This window comes from Oryzias melastigma, linkage group LG13 (assembly GCF_002922805.2).
Source record: "Oryzias melastigma strain HK-1 linkage group LG13, ASM292280v2, whole genome shotgun sequence".
Lineage (NCBI taxonomy): Eukaryota > Metazoa > Chordata > Actinopteri > Beloniformes > Adrianichthyidae > Oryzias > Oryzias melastigma.
Genome location: NC_050524.1, coordinates 12,995,458 through 13,015,048, shown reverse-complemented (window position 1 = coordinate 13,015,048; position 19,591 = coordinate 12,995,458). Strand labels below are relative to the sequence as shown.

Here is a 19,591-nt window from a genome sequence, read left to right as displayed (position 1 = left end):
AGCTTGGGCTTGTGAGGTGCTATAAGCTAATGGGAGAGAGTGTAAACAAAGGACTGATGGGAAATTTATGCAACTTCATTGCCATCGGTCCTGCCAACAACTCATAAGTTAATCTGATGAACTTCTGTCAAGTTTTAGAAAAAATATATATAAGAAAAAGAAACAGGCATTTGAATTTTGTAATTTTGTTAAAAGGACCACTGAGAATGATTTTACAACAGAAAAAAGATATGGCTGATGTTTTCCAACCAGCACAAAAAGTGACCAAAATTTATGTTGGTTACAATACGTGGAGCCAAGATGCACTCTGCTGCATTGCCTGCACATTTTTTAAGTGTTTCCAAGGCTGGATTATGCTGTTGGCCGTACGTATTTAAAATAAAACCTTGAGTTTAGTCCCATTATTCCCATGTCATGCACCTGTGTGCGTGAAATGTGTTCTCTGCATTTGAGGAGCGGTGAGTTGCAGAAACAGCTGCACTGAAGAACCATTTGATGGTTTAACCATAACCCTGACCTAAACCTTTCCTCTGGGTCCATGTGGCTACGAAAAAAGTTCAGCACTGGCCGCACGTATTTTGAAAACTACATACGAATGGTCACTTTTAAAAAATATAGTTGCAGTGGGACTTCATCTGCCAGTGGATGCATCAGAATGGAGCGGAGCAGAGAGCATGCAGCTATGTCACAATGTCACAGCTACAGGCTTTTCCCATCTACTCCAGATTCACAAGAACCTGAATAAAGAAATAATAAGACGTGCAATTTTAAGTTTAATTGTCTTTATGTGAATTAGCTGCGAAAATAGCTGTTTTTTAACAGCTATTTTCGGAGTGAATCTTTAAATTCGTACAAGAGATGCATTTTTAGGCCGTGAAATGTACCTAAGTAGCAGTCCTTAATTTTAATCTAATGGCAACAAATTAAAACAAAGGGTTTGAACTTCATAGAGTAGATTGTGTTAGTTAAACCCTCTTGCTTATTAAAGATAACTCAGTTCTCTGTTTTTTTAAGTGCTACAACATTTAAAATGAAATAGATATGCACTACAAAAACATGAGGAAGCCCAGTTTTTGTTAAACACTGCAGAGGAACTTAGGCATATTTCACATTTTTAAACCAATTTCCTTTTGCCTTCCAATCTATCCTTCCTACATATCTTTGGCTAATAAACGAGAACAGCTGTCACGTTACCCTCCTCGAGCAAGACACTTCCATAACTCGATGACTTTAACCAAGTTTTCCACTTATAACGTTTGATCATCTCCCTTCAGTGGGGGTTGAACACGTGTCTGTGCTGTATGTGCATCTACTCACCTATTTGGCCGACGAATTCGATTTTGATGCCGTAGTGCTCCAACCTCTTTCCGGGGTTCTTCAGCGTGACATTCACCTTTCCACTGACGGTCTCGCCATCGTAGAAAAGAAAGTACTTGTCTTTCTTCCCATCCTCCGTTTTGTGTTCCACCTTCTTCCTCGTTTCGGCGTCATTCAGGACCACGTCGATTTCTGCACTTTGTCCAAAACTAAAGAAACTCATTATGACGCCGTTTCTACACGAACTCTTATCGCATGAAAGTTGTCCTTGTCGAAACCCCTCTCCAACTTAATCAAGTGAAAGTGAAGAGCCCTAAAATGCCTCAAACTATCATCAGATAAAGGCCTGCCAGGGTGTGCGAGGCCAGTTCCTCTTAGAAACGAAAATATTAATAACAAGTTTGACAAATAAAAAAGGGATATAATCACCGGGAAGAACTCCTTCGGTTACATGCCCTCACTCAGGAAAAACTAGAAAAACGACGGCGAAACGAAAAGGCTCATTCGTGCAGCAGAAAAATTAGCCGTTTCCTTTATTTTGTTTTCCCTTTTTTAACTCACGGTTAAACTGTCCGAAATAAAAAGTGATTGAAAAAAAATTAATCTACGGCGAACGAAATTTATATCACATGTTTGTGCTCAAACGGAGAAGATAGAAAATGTTGTCAAAAGACCCAACTGTAGCGTTAGCTTGCGCTATCTGTGTCGGCTAAAGTACTTCCGGGTGACGTCTTTTCAAAATATGACCGGAAGTTGGAATTTGTTCACTGTTAATAAACTAAAAGAAATACATTTAAAATCAGCAAATACTGTAAATGGAAAAAGTTCTGTGATTATAATTAGATTAAATTTGATCAAAGTTACCAAAAACGTTTAGGCCTCAAACCTAATGCCACAAACCAACACATTTTATTAAGGAAACATTGGTTCGGGCATGCCATTATCCCATGAAGCTGTTTGCTTTTTACACGAGAAATGCCAAACAGTAGAGAAATCCTCGACAGTATTTAATGTTAGTATCTCTATTTTTATAGACAAAATTTTGAACTTAGATTTTTTTACTTAGAAAATGACACAGTACTGTGCTTTGTAATTCTTTTGCTGTGTCAGGTCACAGAACAAATATTGATTCAAAATCCTAAACTGTAGGCAACTATAACCTCCTAAAAATACAAAACTGGAACAAAGACCAAACAGCAGATATCTGAATTAAAATGCATTGATTAAAAAAACCCCAAATAATACAATTAAGTTAAAAAAATATATATATATATATATATATATATATATATACAAGAGTTTTATAGCTTTATTACTTTCCAATTTTTGAAGGGATTTACAAAAAAGCCAAGAGAGATTGTTTAAAATATGGAACTTAGTTAAAAAAATATCATTTATTATAATTTTTTTAATCCTAAAATGATAAAATTGTTAATTTAAAATTGAATGTTTATCTTTGTGTGCAAATATAAACCTAAATTGAATGTTATTATAAGTCAGACAGGATTTGGGGTGCAATTGTTGGTAAACTCTAATTTCTTCAGTCCAAAATCTCTACAATAGTCCACCAGAATGTTCTAGAGGACATCATGGTTCCCTCTGCTGAGGATCTGGATGGCTATGCAGATTTAATCTTCCCACAGTACCTGGCTCATGCACATACTATTAAAGTTTTGAAAATGAGTTGAGTATATAATTTTGAAAATACCTGTACTTTATTTTGATTGATGTGATCATAATCTTTATCTTTTTTCTAAAACTGAGAAGTAAATAGTGATTTTTCCACAATATTCTAATTTTCTGAAATCCTGCTTTTGTGGATTTTATTAACAGAACCCAAATTTATATAAAAAATCAGAAAACCAATAAAACAGCAGGCTCTGAATCTATATTCTATTAAATTAGAATTGTTTGAATGCAGTTATTGAGAAAAAAATACACTTTTCCATGATGTTTTAATCTTTTGGAAACAGTCTGTATTTTTATTTTTCTATTAGGTCACTATTTTTATTCTAAAAAGGCTCCATGTAATTTAAATGTTAAAATTGTGTTATCTATATATACAATGTGCATATTTCTTTGCATTTTTAAATAGTGAACCTACTCCTTTTTTACATTTATGTTTTGGTTTTTTTTTTTCTAAGTGTAAAGCTCAATCGTGTGAATGTACATCAGAATGCATTAGCTGTTTGTCAACTTTTTTTCTTGGAAATAAATTTCCACTCATAAAACATACTAACACATTAAATTTTACAATCCACACAGACAACAACACTCTTTTGTCAATTAGAGTTCAAATATATTTAATAGAAACAAACTAACAAGAAGGTATAACTTTATTATCAAATGAACAGCAGACATTTTCCAACAGTTCCTGAGTTAATACACAAAATAACGCAAATCTCAGAAAAAAAACAAAAAAAAAACAGTTGTTATAGACAGATTTAACACTCAGAAAACACTCAACACTAAATACAGTGAACGCACTTCAAACAAACAGGTTATTGCATTATTTACATGAGTACAGAGTTCAATGCATTAAAGGATTAGAAAAATGCATTTGTTTGCTGGACATAGAGTACTGACTCAAAACTGGGCAATATGTCCAATACCGACAAATAAAAATCTTAAAGCACCAAAGGTCACTTATACACAGAAACAACACTCCAAAAAGTAACACTTCACCACCTTCCAAGTAAATACTTTGCAGCATAGTAAGGTATATTATATTCAAACTTTTTTGTTTATTCTGTATTTGTGTGTAGTTATTATATGCTTATAAATTTCAAGGCTGGTATTTGTGCCTTCATGAGTGTGATCTGACCATCCCTTTTTTTGCCTTTTCTATCTACATTATGTACAAAGACAAGTCTGGACAAATTTGTGCGAGAAACAATTCAAAACATGTATATTTGATGACATTACAATGTCAGACACTTTTCTGAAACCGTAAAAAATGTAAAAGTTATCAAAAAGGGATTTGTCTAAAAATGGTGCAGGAATGTACCTTACAGTAACCAGTGACAAAAGACCAAACATTGAACTGAACAGCTTCAAAACTCTGTTATTGTAAGATACAACTGTGTTGAGAAACGGTTTGGGAAAAAAAAAAAGTTTAAATTGCAAATGTTCAAAAGGAAACAATTAAATACAACACATTACAATAATCAGTTGGATTCCAATGAACAGAAATGTGCTGCCACATATTGAATTAATAATAACTTTGGCAAGTCAGCTGATCTGGTTGTGATGTGCATTGGAAAAAAATGTGCCATTTTGAACCTGTATCAACTGGATCCTTTATGCTTTACGGTTTTCCTGAACTGTTTTTGTCAGCTGTCAAATGATGAATGAAGACTTGTGGCGGAAATGACCCTGTAATAGACACAAGGAAGAAATTTGTTTTAAAAAAATAAAGATTTTATGAATGAGAACAAATAAATCATTTCTTTGCACATTTTGTTTACCTCATCTGGATCACCGTATTCAACACCGTTATTCTGTGTCGGCCAGTTATAGCTAAAAAGAAAAATAAAAGAATATAAGCACAAAAATCTTTACATGGCAACAAATATTTTATAATGTTTTTCCTATTTTTTTATATGGGACTCACTGGTTTTCATTGTGGCCTTTAAACTGTAGGCACATGCGTCTTATGGAGCAGAGGAAAGCCACCAGAATGATGACCACAGACACTCCACCAAGACACTTGAGGGCAATTCCAAGGATGTCTACGTCATCTGCAAAGAAAAAAAGAGGATTGCTTAACAGCATAGTAAAATAGAATACGTGCTTTTTGTCTTTAAGTTATATGCCATGCAATGTGACAAATCAATAAGACTTGAAATGCCTTTTACAGCTTGATATTTTCTGAAAACAAGAAACAAATAATATGCCAAAGTGGAGAGCCTTTTGCTAAATCAGTGGGAAATCAGAGCAATTTTTGCAGTACAAGTGTAGAAAAAAAAACAGATTTTTAAGTAGTAAAACATTTTTTTGGTACACTACATATATTATTTTTTTACAATTAAAGTAATTTGTCATACAAAAAAAGGCCAGACACGTTTTTCACAAATAAAAATACATATTTATCATAACATAAAATGTTTTTTTACATTGAAATTTATTTTACAGATTTTTCAAATGCTTCAAATATTTTATTATACCTGTTATACAACAGTGTGACATAAACCTGTACATTAAGCGGTTTAAAATGAAAATAATAGTTTGATTTTGTTTTACAATTTATATCTATGGAAATTAGTATTTTAGTTCAGACATTCTATTTTGATTTTTTTTTTTTTCATTTTCTTCTAATTTTAACCTTATGCTGCTTTTCTGTGCAGAAATCATTCAGTTTGAAAATTCAGGATGATGAATTCTACTACCACAAGGCGGATAAAGCGAAACAAAAGAGTCCGACTTTGTGGTCACAGTAACTGCAGAACTTGTTTGTAACACACTGCCATGTTAAAGACGTTAGCAACGTTAGCTTATTCACAATACTTGTAACTCCCATCTTTGTTTACAGCACTTAAAAACTAGAGGAACTGCTGGAACAAAAGTTGCTGTAAGAATGTACGCTCAATCCCAACTTTGTTTGTAATAAGTAAAAAAAAAAAAAAAAAAACAGTTAAACAATGATACACTTTTGCCACATTAGCATTTTTATAATATATATATATATATATATATATATATAGATTTTTAAGTAAAGCCTTTAAGTGCGCCTTCTAGTGTCAAACATATGGTAATGCATTCAAATACTTTTTTTAAAAGTTTTACAAGAGGTTGAAAGTGTTCAGGTAAAGGGCCTGACATACTGCAGATTTAGCAAAAGACACATTTGAGATTGTGAAACGTAAATTCCAATTAGTAGCCATGTACCTAGGTGTGTGAAAATGTGTTCTTCACATTTGACACATCCCCTGGTACGGCGGTGAGATGCAGACACAGTTGGTAGCTATATCTCCCCAATCCAACCCCTTAATGCTGAGAATCAAGCAGGAAGGACTTGAGACCCATTTTTAGTCTTTGGTGTGACTTGACCATAGATTTGAACTCCCAACCTGCAAGTATCAGGGTGGACGCTCTACCACATGGCCACTGAGCTAGTTGTGATCTCATTCCTCAAATCTGAGTTCCAGCAAACTTTCCCTCCGTCTGGAGTTTTCTGTCTCTTACCAGTGGGACGTTCTTGGCCCTCAAGTCTCACCAACATGACCCCTCTTAAATGCACTCCTGACCCCTGTGACACATTGTGACAGCCTGTCCATGGTGTCTATTTCAATCCAAACTCAGACCCTCAGCAAAAAAAATCTGTCTACAATGTGATAGACAGAACCCAGATGGATGCAGTGAAATTGTTGACACTTTTTATTCATTTTTTTCATTCTTTTTCATTTCTCCATTTCACAGGATTTGTAAAACGTTGCTCATGAGCTCAAGGCAACTTACAGACTTCCATCACTTGTGTGGGACACTGTGCATGACCCGCGTCATTCTTTGCCTGGCAGTAGTATTCGCCTGCGTCTTCCTTTCTCACTCGTCGAAATTTCTGGGAAGACATTCAGGAAATATTTGAGGGCAATGTCACTGACTGGACCGTCAACCAAACGCTGCTGGAGATCTGGCTCTGGGATGACTTTGTAAACACAGACTGTTTTCAGACAACTCTTAGAATTGACATTTTGAATTTATTTGGATGTTTTTAAAATACTCGTCTTTGTGTGGAACTGGAATGCACGTATATACTGCTATTGCACTCTGTGTGGTCGACCCTCCTCAGCAGCTATTTTTACATACAGGGATTAATTCTGCAATTAGTCATTCCACTGCAAAGTAGGGCTGGGAATCACTGGGTACCTCACGATACGATACGATACGCGATACATGGCTCACGATATCGATAATATCGCGATACTGCAATAATTGGTAAAAACCCTCTCTAATAACTACCATTATATAGAACATGTTTTTGGGGGGAAATATATCCCCATTTATCTTTTTTTTTACCTTAAACACAATCATACTAAACAATTTTTCTTATTTTGTGCAACAAATTATAGACACTTTTGTGCAACATTGTTGAAATCAGTAATACTATGTCTTTGACAAACATTGACAACAACTGAATTGGAATTATCTGTCAGATTCTATGTTAACAATAGTAAACATGATCAGCAGTGACACTACTTAGTGCAGAATTGTTGTAAACAGAACAAATATTAAATAAGTCAAGTAGTGACAGCTATCTACCTCCAAAAGAACGTCACACCAAAGGATGATCAATATAATGTTTTACAGCCTCTCTCAAAATTGACCTAATTTTTCGTGCACTTTTCTCTCACTTGAAAAGGGCTGAGCATCCAAAAATGAAGGCTGATTTACTCAGACTGTTACTTGAGATTATTTTTCCAATTTTTATCATTTTTCCATTTGGTCAGTCAGCAGTCAATAGGTAAAATCCTTAAAACACACATAATAATGGCAATAAATATAATTTTAAGTGCTTCAATTAATTAGCATTCTCCCTAATTTTACAGTGAATTCATGTACTTTAGTTTAATTACATTTAAATTTAAGTTCATACATCAAATCCTGCTTTTTTATTTAAGAATTACTTTAAAATTAACATTAGCAACAAATGATTACATTGTTTGAAAACGTCACATTATAAATTTATCAAAGTTACACCGTACAGCAGCAGGTTAAACATTGAAGTGCATGAAAGCGAAAATTCCGACGCTCCTTGAAGCGTACACAGACAACTGCGAAGCACGCACTCAGTTCCCACAGTAAACAGGAAGTAAGTGATCGCTGACATTCTAGCGCTCAGACAAAGTCACTTCTTACCGGCTGGATCTCCTACAGATGGATGATAAATGCTGACAGGTAGGCATGCTTCACACACGCGCTACAGAGCCTGTTATCTCACTGGTGCTTCTCCCGAATGAGCGCGTGCATCGCTATTAAAAGTCCGACGCAGCGTGCGCCCATAGTTCCGACGCGTGACTCAGACGCTCAGTGCTACAGCCTCTTTAAATGACAATATAATATCGATACTTGGTGAGAACCCATCGAGAATCGATCGCAGGACTAAATATCGCGATATATCTCAATATCGATATTTTGGCACACCCCTACTGCAAAGGCTTTTTCAGATTAAGCTGTTTACATTACATAACATGAAACTGTCTTTCAAACACCTAAAGAAACAGACAAATATTAATTTCTAAAAACTGAAAGATAGTTGTTTTGTTTAAATGTTGTGGTGATCTGCATCTCTCACCAGGCTACCAGTGTCTGGATTGATGCTGTAGGAGAAATTGACAAATCTGGGGCTGTTTTTGGGATCCTGAGGAAGTTCTTCGTTGTTGTGGAACCAGCGGTACTGAGGAGCAGGGAAGCCTTCGTTCTCCAGACACCGCAGCTCCGTTGATGTTCCTACTGTCACGGCCTCCGGCACGCTGCACCGCGGCACGACAGGTTTCACTGGACAGAGGCAAGAAGTCATGTCAGTCCAAACGATGTTTATTATGGTTAATACTACAACCAAGGCACTAAAGAGGCAGCAACAGATGCGTAAAATTCACTGTCCATTTAACTCATCCTGTGGTGCTTCACTTTGGACAAATACTGACAGAAAGGTTGTGGACGCATTCTCACTTTCCTTCAGAAAGTTGAATAAGACGATTACAGACATAACAGAAAGGACATGGATCATCAGCGCTAACCTACTCTGACGGCTGGTGGCTGTGCGTGAAGGAACTGGAAAGATTTCACATTTGCTGTCAGCAAAAGGCTATGAGTCAGTGTCAGTTAACGGAGTGAGTCTGGGGTCTGTTTATGCCACTTGCTGCAAACACTGCTGGCACCAGCTCTTGTGGGTTTCTCTGAGAGCCGGCCAGAGTCTGCTGCGGTCGGTCTGTGGTGGCAGACAGAGCGCTGCCATCAGGAGATAAAGCTAAAGTCTGTAATGAAGCAAACGGAAGTGTGTTTTTTAATGCCGTGACCCAAGACTTCCCCCTCCAGCAGGCACTGACTACTCCCCTCTTTTCAAAGACAAACTATGTTGTTTTTATTTGTTTGTTTTCTTTAAAGCAATAACCTTCAGACATCTTTCCCCTTTATGTCTGGCTGGTAAAAATAGAAAATATTCTGTCTGCAATGTGTTGTTGCTGGTTTCTCTCCCAGCAGCCCCATTAGCTAAGCCTGCAAGGGACTCCCAAGGCAAAATCTGGTCGCTTAGCAACCGCGCAGACACAGCAGCTGAATGCGGTTTCAGGTTTTAGACATAAAGTGGTATTGATCATCCCATTTAATCATTGATATGAAAGTGGTGGAAAGTCCAACAAGTCAATTTTTTTTTCTAAAATTGCCTGCATGAAAAAAACACTATAAAGGCATTAAAATTAGGTTCTTCATAAAGACTCACTTCAATGAAAATCATGTTTTTGGTGATTTTAACATGTTCTTGTAGCATTTTTCTCATGATAGAGGATGTGTATAACATAATTTAAGGTTAAAACTGCATTTCTGAGTATTTCTTTATTCAAATCCCAATAGATCAAGATTGTGGTTTATAAAAGCTCAGGTTTGTGAAGCAGCAAAGTCTCCTTTCTCCCCAACAATTCCATTAACGTCTTTCATTTTTCTCATCTGAGCTGGCATCCGCCTCAAAACTGTATGGCTAGACTGCTCTGGATATTGCTCGCCATTTTTTTTTTTTTTTTTGCTACGCTAATGTTAGCTTGGGCTTGTGAGGTGCTATAAGCTAGCAAGAGAGAGTGTAAATAAACAAAAACATTACATTAAATTACATTTACATTATTTTACAAATGAAAAATTGAGTTTGAGGGCGCCTATGTCATGCCAAATCAACGTTTTGAGCTTTTAAGTTTATTATAATGTTCATTCCTCACTATAAATAAGTGCAAAGCGATATTTTGATCCATTCATGCATTTCTGAATATTCTTCTAAAAACCTATGCTCTCAGCACCAGCTTATTTTAAAAAGTAAAGGTTTCATTCGAATCAACATGAAAATGTTTTTTTAAGACATTTAGGTTGTGTGATTTTGATTAAAAACATCATAATTATAATTAAAACACGTTTTTAATAAAAAAATGTCCTAGGTTGAAAAACATGGTATAGGAGCTTTAAAGTTAAGTGACAAGAACCTAGAAGGAAACAAGTTTCAGTCATTCATAAGAACATGCTGTGAATGTACATTTCCCACCTCTAACTGCAAGACTAATAAGTATCTCATCAAAGTCCCTTTGATCGTTGATGGCTGCCACCTCGCAGCGGTACTCGGCAGTGTCTGATCGAGTGGTGTTGAAGATCAGAATGTTGGCTGGCTCTCTGAGTTGAGCTCTATTCTCCAAGTCCCCTATTAAAGAGAGAGGAAGAGAGAAAAGCACTTCACAATTGCTCATTCTAACCCACAGCTTGACTTCACAGTTCAAAAACACGCTTCAGTGCCAACCTCTTTAAAGCTACCATTCATTCAGCAGCTATTTTCTGCTCAGAGACATTGCTTTGATATGTCGTGCTGCTCTGGCTGATGGCTTTTTTTCATAAAGAGACTTTTCAAGAGGCTTACCTGCTATCTTGTTTTGAAAGTACACATAACTCGGGATGCCGTCTTTAATCTTTTTCCATTCAATCCTTGGGTTGTTTGTGGAAATGGACTCTATCAAACAGGTTAATTCGATGGCTGCGGAGGCAGCAGCGTGCGTGACAGAAAGAGAAAAGCGAGTCAAAACCAGGAAAAACAAAAGCTACTTTGGAAAAGCAGTTAGGGAGATTGCCTTGCAACTCACGCTCAAACTCATTCGCCCAAACAATCTTGTCCGTGGTTCGGAGGATTACTCCGAGGGCTGATGGAATGTGGCCTGCAGACAAGGGGAAAAAAAATTCGGCACACTAAACGCTGAGTAACCCCGATAATACACATTTTCATCAACGGACATTATCAAACCGGCATGTTGCCTAACAGCCGCTGAATTAGACTGATAAATAAGCGGAGCCTAAAGGAGCCTGGGGATCAGATTTAGTGTGAAAATCTCTTGTTAATTACTTCCAGTCCTATTTAAAGAAAACTATGCTTGAGGCGAAAACTCCTAAATTCTACAGTTTAATGAACACATGGACCACACAGAACAGGCGTCGGAGATTAAACTCCTGTTAGAAGAATTCTGTTTCATTTTTAATTTGACTCCTCTGTGAGGGTTAATTAGATAATTATCAGGATGTGGGTGAATGGTATCTTTTATTCTGAAAAGATTAATGTAGACGTCGCTGAACATCAATGCGTAAAAATTGATCCCTTGTTTTTATTGATTTGGCCTCAGTCTCTACTTGCTCTCTACTGCAGCAAAAAAGAAGAGTTGTAGCTTTTTAAAAAAAAATATAAGATTTTTTGAGTGAACGCAGCAGTATGGGGGGGTCACATTTTAAAATATGATTCAAGTATTTCTGCTTAAAACTGCAAAAGGGACCAAATCTGAGAAGCTTTTCTGCCTTCTGTCAGAATTTTTGCAGCACATGTAAATTAAATACAATCATAAATAAAATATAAAAACTTGACTTGTGCCTAAAATGCATCTGTTAGAAAGTAAGTGTCTGCAACCTGAAGCTCTGGAACCACACGCGTCTCCTTTATCCCTCCGCTTTAGCTCTTTGGCTTTGAAGAAAAAGGCAAATAATTTAAATTAATAATAGGTCTGTCATTTGGTCAATTTAGTTTTATAATTTATATTGTGTTCAGATTTTTATATTTCTGATAACTGAGCAAAATGCTAGTGTAAGGCTCAATCTACCGGAAGAGGGATTTTTTCAAATAATACATTTAAAGCACATTATCATCTAGTGCACAATAATGTATAGCTGCTGTTCTTTTGTGTATAAAACTGCATTTCATGTATTAAGTTATACCAAATGCCATGTCTGACTTGATTTTTTTGGCTAATTCAAGCTTCTCTGCTCCAGGAGAAACATCTTATTTGACACAGGCTGTATTTTATTTTGAAAGGAAGCTATATGTGCTGCTATAAGTTAAAACTGATTTAGACAATATAGAAAACTGTTATACTTAGGCCTGTACAATGCATAGCAAATTTATCATCACAATATCAGCCTGTTCAATACACGTATCCAAAAAGACGTCTTAAATTGCAATAAATGGTTACCTTAAATGTGTACTCATGTAAAAACAATTTTATGGCAGCTTAATGTATTTAACAAATTAAATAGAGCTCTCTTTGCATATGACCAATCGGATTTACCTATTTTATGTTAGATAGTCGCCTCCTATGTAGATGTGTGTCATTTGGAGTATAATTTAAATTCTGTTGAATTTATTTAAATAAAATTGCTGCAGTGAAATGAAAATTATGTATTAGTTGTTTTACCACATGTATTGCAAGTCATATTGTCAATGCAAAATTGGTCACTAATATCACAAGTGTTTCTAATATCGTGCAGCCACAGTTATAATTCAGTTATTGTAAATATTTAAAAGCTATATTTTAAAATAAATGGCTCAATGGCATCAAAAACATTAATAAAGTGATTTTTTTCTAAACATTAAGATGGGACTTGGTGGCTCTATTAAGTTTTGGTCTGTAAAGAAAATGGTCCAAATGCTTTTTTAGGGTTAAGGGTAGCAGACCTCTGACTAATATGTTTATTTTTTCTATTTTTTTAAATTAGTGATGTATTCACACAAAAGCCTGAAGTCATCAAAAGGAGTAAAAGTATGTTTTTAACTGCAATTCCACTTTTAAATCCACACACTAAAAACTTGTCAATCATTTTTTCCCCTTGCTAGGACAAAAGGAAGAACTCTAATGTAAAGTTTGTAGTGAACTTTATAGAATCAATTAAAGACCCACGCCGATCATCTTTTGATCTATTTTCAAAGTGTTCCCAGTCTTTTCATTATGCTGTTTTAAGGGCAAATCAAAAAAATGTTTTGTTTTATTGAACGTATTATCTGCAGAGCAGTAGTAGTTCATTGGAAATGTGAGTTGTTGGCGGGACTGTTGATGCAGAGTAAGCCTGCCCTCATTTCCCATCATCTGTTCACACTCTCTCCTCTAGCTTATAGTCCTAGTGGTGAGCAATATTGGAGCAATCCAACCTTACGGTTTTAAGCCAGATACCATTTCAGACCAGACAAACAAAAACGTTAATGGATCTATTTGTCCATAAATGGATGCAGCAGATTGGAGCGGACCAGGAAGCTTTGTGGCCCGCGGACTGTAGCTTCTACGACACAGCTACAAGTTTTTTCAAACAGCCATCTTTCGTTTGCCTTTGATTCACAACGTTTTGAAGAAAGAGATACACAGAAATTCGGTTTTAGGCTTAATTTTCTTCATATATGTACTTCATTATCAGAAAGATGCCACAAGAAAATGTTAAAATACAAAAAACAGGATTTTCATTGGAGTGAATATTTAAATATCTTGAAAGTTTCTAAATTCAAGTAAAAAAAATGTGTCTTAATTTAGAAACATGAAGAGAGCACCATCTAGATTTGTGATAATTAATGTGGCAGTTTTAGGCTCAGTGATTCATTTAGAAACAGATCGATGCAGAAAATCAAGGGAAAATTCTCAACGTTTGGGAAGAGGAGTACACCATCACCACCACTAAAACAACAACAACAAAAATATGAAAATGACCATTTACTGTCTGTTTAAAGCATAAAAGCATAAATAACCATTATTCTGCCTTCTTCTGGTACCCTGCACTTAACCTTTTTTGTCTAAGCTGCTTCCAAATCCGCTAATTGTTGGGTAGACATGCAAATAATTGCACCCACGCTGAGTAATGAAGGCATTCTTGCTTCCAGTAGAGGCAGAACAAAGGGTTTCAAATGAGGGCAGAATTAAGACAATAGCAATCAACCGAGTTATTCCTGAATACAACAAGACATCAGTGTTAGCCTGGGGGCATTCTAGACACTGTGGTACTTATTTAGAGTAACCTAGTTATCAGATCAGTGACCCTGAGATGCGCGGCACAATATGACAAGAGGAGTCTGCAGAATTCTAAGCGATGCTCAGCTGGAAAATTACGAAAGCACGGGTCCGGCCAAAGTCGTGTTAGAGGATGGCTGAGGATACTTGATGAGATTTGACTCCCAGGTCTCAGCTTCCGCCTCTGCTGCTGACTTTCCCACCCTGTACATCAAGATCTATTTTTACCACAGCTGTGACTGGACATCCTGTGAGAGATGAGAAGCCCCTCGTCCGTCAGCGTACGCAGGGACTGTCGCTGCTCCTCACACGGCTTTCTCCTGACACCACGGGGCACAATCCGTTTTGGAAACGCCATCAGAGCTCCAGACTGCCGACCCATGACGACACATCATCGGCTCCAACGACCGAGAAGCCAGCGATCAAAGGTTGTGCGGACCGCCACGCGCCTGAATGTCAGATGTCGCTCTAAAGTTCACGGAAAACACGTCCAGATTTGTCAGGACAACATCTGGTTTGATAAGTACTCGAGCAAAAGGTCACCGCCCACACATGCCTCCAAAAAAAGTTTTAATTTTTAATTCTGGTGCTTTTATCTAAAGCGACTTATGATATCAGGGAGGGAACATGGGGTTAAGTGTCTCCCCGAGGACTTTCCAGGGGGAAAGTTATGAATCGATTAGCGAGCGATCGCTCCATCTCCTGAGATACAGCATGTTCTGCTCTAATGTAGGTTATACAGCTCTCTGGGTTAAAAGGTTAGCATAAATCTACAATACTTTTACTGATTGCAAAAGATGAATTAATTAGAGGTGCTCCTCATCTGCTCCCAAACATATAAAAATATAGGCCGTGGGAAAGGCTGGCAATTATGGAGACAATATGTAACTAATTACCAATGCAGGCTTAGACGAAAACCATTTAGACAACAATCCGCTGTCCCTAAACGACTACGATAAAGAGCAGGCAGTAATTCTGATTTATGGAAATAATCGCAAAGCTCATAGAAAAACAAGCAGCCTCAGTTTAATCTCCCCTCCCTTATTGTAATGCACAGGGAAAATAAGTCTATAGCCTGTTCTAAAAGATACCCGCTTCTAAATAGCCAAATTCTACAATCCTCTTATGTTCTGGCTATGAAAACAACCCGCCGTCCCCAACCTCTGCGACAAAAGTTGCAGTGCATCTATAAAAAGCTTATTCCCAGACATTCCAGTGCAGCTGCTGCAAATATGCTGAAGGCATGGCAATGGAGCAAGCATCACTGGGATTCGCAGCACACTGGAGGGACTGGAGTGAATGCTTTCAGTACATTAGAGCATCTTATCATTTGCACTTGAGGGACATATAAGAAAGAGACACATCTAATGTTATTTTCTCCTGCAGCTTTTCTTTTGCTTTTGCTTTCCTCCAATCCCCAGAGGCTACAAATATGACACGGGTCAAGAAAACATCATGGAATAAGCCAAGAGCTATTAAAATGTGGCTCCATTATGTTTCACCTCTCTAGATTCAATGTCCTAACAGGGAACGGAAAGCAAAGACTAAACATACGTGACTTTAAACACGCCAGCTTTTATTTTGGAGAATGGGAATAAAACATAAACATTGTTAGTTTTTGATTTTGTCCCGTTTCTTTTTTCTACTTAGCAAATTGAGTTTAGGATTAAATGTCAACATGAAACTTTTAAAGATTTTATTTTATTTTTAAATCTTAACTAAAAGATGCAAAGAATCAACCGACGTCCCCTTTTCTCTAACCCCTCGTGCTTGTTCATTTTCATTAGTGGAAAATGTCAGTAATCTCATCAAAAATTCAAATCAAACTAAGTGGCATTAGTTAAAAGGCTCAAGCAATTTCAATTAGGTGAAGGAGCAGAACTGACTGTTCTGAGATCAGAGAGGAAGAACAGGCCTTTTGTTGTTTTAAGCCTGCAGAAAAAAGGAAGATTTGGATGTGATCATCATAAGTTCATTAGTTTTATGTCATAAACAATAAAAGTGCTTCAGAATTCTTCGTTCTAATTCATGTTTTAACAAAAAACATCAAGTGTTGGATCATAGATCCCTCCCTGATTTTTTTAAGTTTTACAATTTTATTCAAGGATAAACTAAGTGCAAAATTTGTATTTTCTGAAAGTACAATATATATATTCCTTCTGACTCTTCAACCCAGACATGTAAATTCATTACATTTTTATACCCATGCTGCTTTTATGATTCAGGTTATATAGAATTTGAAACTCTTGTAAATAATACAACTTTTACAATATTTTCAAGCAAATTTACACCACCTTATCGCATTGTTAAAGTCCCAGTCTTCTGATCCATTTTAAACACATTTCTAGAGGTCTTTTAATTATGATTATGCCATTTTTAGCCTAAATCAAAAATTCTGTGTTGTTTTCAAGGACATAATTTCTGCAGAACAAAAAAAGATCATTACAAATTTGCCTCTGAGTTCTGGGCAGGGCTATTGGCCAGGAGTATGCGCCATTCTAATTCCCATCATCCCTTTGTTTACACCATCTCCCGCTAGCTTACAGCCCCTCAAACCTCAACCTCAACCATCATCAAAGCTATCCAGTCTTACAGTTTTGAGACCAGACGAGAAAAACCAAGACGAACGTGGATCTATAAGTTAAAAAAGTCCCAACAGTTGTTACGCATCTAGGTGTGTGAAATATATTCTGATGTTAGAGTCAATTTTAGAGTATTTGGTATGACTTGAGCATGGATTTGAATTCACAACATTCCAGTCTCAGGGTGGACGCTGAAGGCCACTGAGCTGGTTCTGTGGTCGTCCACAAGTGGATGCATCGGAATGGAGCAAGCAGGGAGTTCTGTGGCTTATCATTACAGATCACATCAAGCTTTTTCCAACAGCATGTTTTTGTCTGCTCCCATTTCACAACAATTTGAATAAATAAATATTCGGATATAAGCTTAATTTTCTTTATATATGTCCTCCATCATGAAAAAAATGCTATAGGAACATTTTCAAAAATCACATTTTTCTTTGAAATTGGTCTTTACTGCATGATACTATTCAATACCTTTATAATTATTATTATTTGGGTGGATGATAGGATTTCTTCCAGTGTAAAAACTGTTTTTTTCATTTTTTATTTAAGAGCTTTAAATATTCTTAAAGCGAAATTCACTTGGTGATTTTAACTATTACTGCATCCAGCTATGTGGCCACTTTGCACCTTAGAGCAGATGAAGCATGTCACCCTTCTTTTTGCTGATCAGCCAAAAAAATTTAAAATAAAATAAAACAAAATATGCCTAATTTCCACCATACACTCACCAACGGAGCATCACATGATCACAAAAGGTCAATCGTAAGACAGATTGTGATTTTTGCTGTCTTTGCACAAAAATGCATTGCATATTGTGAGTGCGTGCATGCAGCAAATGTGTCGATGCTCTTGCAGGCCTGGGACACCCACAGGTCACCACCATGTGCTTGGCCCTTTTTCCATTTTTTATTAAAACATTTTTTTTATTGCGACATTTTTCTTTTAATAGTATAAGGAGTTGCTTCCTTGTTTGTTTGTTTTGACGATATAATTTAACGTAAACCGACGCTCTTACGTCATTTCCAAGCTCGATTTCATCGTTTGCTGTACATATGCCACACTGACAGAGATAGCGCGTAAAGTACAGTACACGGTCAGTCACCGGGCTGCTCCAGCGCTCGCCCTCGCAGCCCCCGAGCCCCCGGCACGGCTCCGGTTTCCCCTCCACGCCGCTCAGAGAAAAGCAGCAAATAACTCACCTAAACAGGAGTACAGCACAAAGCACGCCACGAGCCCCGCCATCGCCATCTTGCAAAGCGTCTCACTTTACGGCTCCAGCTGCACGCAGTCAGCACCTCCGAGAGGTATGAGGATGAGGACGGAGAGCACTGGAGGATGCTGCCATCGACGAGTTTCCATAGCTACAAGCGTCCATTGTGTGGTAATGCCCCCGAACGCTTTCTGACAGGCGGTGGGCGGGGTCACGGAGCTCCTCCCCCTGCTTTTAGCCAACACTTGCACTGATGTACACACACACAAGTTCTACCTATTAGGGCTTTTCCTTCACTTTTATTAGTTAAGACTTATGTTATAGTATAACCCCAAACATCATCCAATCACTAGTTCTGACGGTCGGATTGTTCCAATGGGTCAACACAGGATGTGCATCAGCATCAGGACAAACCACACATGCTTGCACCATCGTGGGAAACCGCTGACCTGAACCCTCTAGCGGTCGGATTTATTCTTTTTTTTTTTTTTTTTTAATTACCATTTAAAGAAACATGCAACTTCACAGTTTTTTTTTCTATTTACTTACTATTTGTAAATTATTGGAGTAAATTCCCCAGTCTTTTATTTTTACTTATGTATTTTTGCCCCAAAATGCACTGCATTATTGTGTATGCATGCAGAAAAGGTGTCAATGCTCTTGGAGACCTTAAACAATTAAAAATATTTAATTATTGCATCTAAAAACTGTCATATATATTGTTCATTTAATTTATTTTTAATATATTTTTCAGTCAATTCATGACTAAACTAAGTTTGATATAGATATATGTCTGTATAAATATACATTTCTGTTCTTTGTCTTATTTAGTTTTTGTTTTTCTACTCTACTTCAAAGAGTCAAAAAATGATGAGTACACACAAAATTAAAGAAGTGACCATGGTATCAGCATTTAATTATAACAACAATGTTTAAATAAATATTTTTTGCTGAATTTTCTTCAAATAAGAGCAATACAATTTGTATCATTTTAACAAACAGGTGTTTTGGAATACTTTTTTCAAATATATGGAATACAAATATTTTCCTTTTATTTGAAACAAACCTTTTTTAAGCCTAAGAATAGTTTTAGTCATTTTTAGAAAAGCATTTAATGACTCAATAATCATAATAAATAAATAGGCACAATATCATAAAGCATATTCTGCTTAAATCCTTCATTGGAGATTGCACTTGATAGTACTCAGTTTAAAAAATAATGTATTGCTTGTCTTGCAAATTTTTTTGAGTTTTTTATTGATAGTCTCTGAATGTAATGATTTAAAGCATGCAAACCTTTATGAAAAGTATGAAATAATGTCACTTAAACGTTGGTAAGCAGCTGACATATACAGCAGAGGGCAGTGTTTGACAAGAAATGAATGCACCTGTCACTGCATTAAACATACAATCAAACCAGTGCACATGTAAAGGCTTATGAGAATATGTATTGTATGAGTTGTTTTGGAATTCAAAATAATGTTTAT

At 36.6% G+C, this 19,591-nt stretch overlaps 2 protein-coding genes across 3 annotated transcripts in view; both read right to left on the bottom strand.

The window, feature by feature from the left end:
• Positions 1–2,056, bottom strand: part of LOC112149167 (vacuolar protein sorting-associated protein 26B-like) — a 9,709-nt gene extending 7,653 nt beyond the window's left edge. The window contains exon 1 of the mRNA XM_024276671.2: positions 1,318–2,056. Within this exon, the coding sequence (XP_024132439.1) occupies positions 1,318–1,540 (223 nt within the window). The 5' untranslated portion in view covers positions 1,541–2,056. The remainder of the gene's footprint in view (positions 1–1,317) is intronic.
• A 1,547-nt stretch (positions 2,057–3,603) lies between these two features.
• jam3a (junctional adhesion molecule 3a) lies at positions 3,604–18,790 on the bottom strand. Of its 2 annotated transcripts, none has more exons than XM_024277873.2 (9): positions 18,094–18,790; positions 11,145–11,216; positions 10,925–11,038; positions 10,559–10,711; positions 8,609–8,811; positions 6,775–6,874; positions 4,931–5,057; positions 4,785–4,836; positions 3,604–4,692 (listed from the first exon to the last, which is right to left on the bottom strand). In XM_024277873.2, exons 1-9 carry the CDS (start codon positions 18,140–18,142, stop codon positions 4,657–4,659), a joined length of 906 nt encoding a protein of 301 aa, XP_024133641.1. In that variant the 5' UTR covers positions 18,143–18,790; the 3' UTR covers positions 3,604–4,656. The 2 variants fall into 2 exon arrangements, with proteins under 2 accessions (XP_024133641.1, XP_024133640.1); XM_024277872.1 differs by lacking the exon at positions 18,094–18,790 and adding an exon at positions 14,538–14,773.
• Positions 18,791–19,591: the final 801 nt, after the last annotated feature.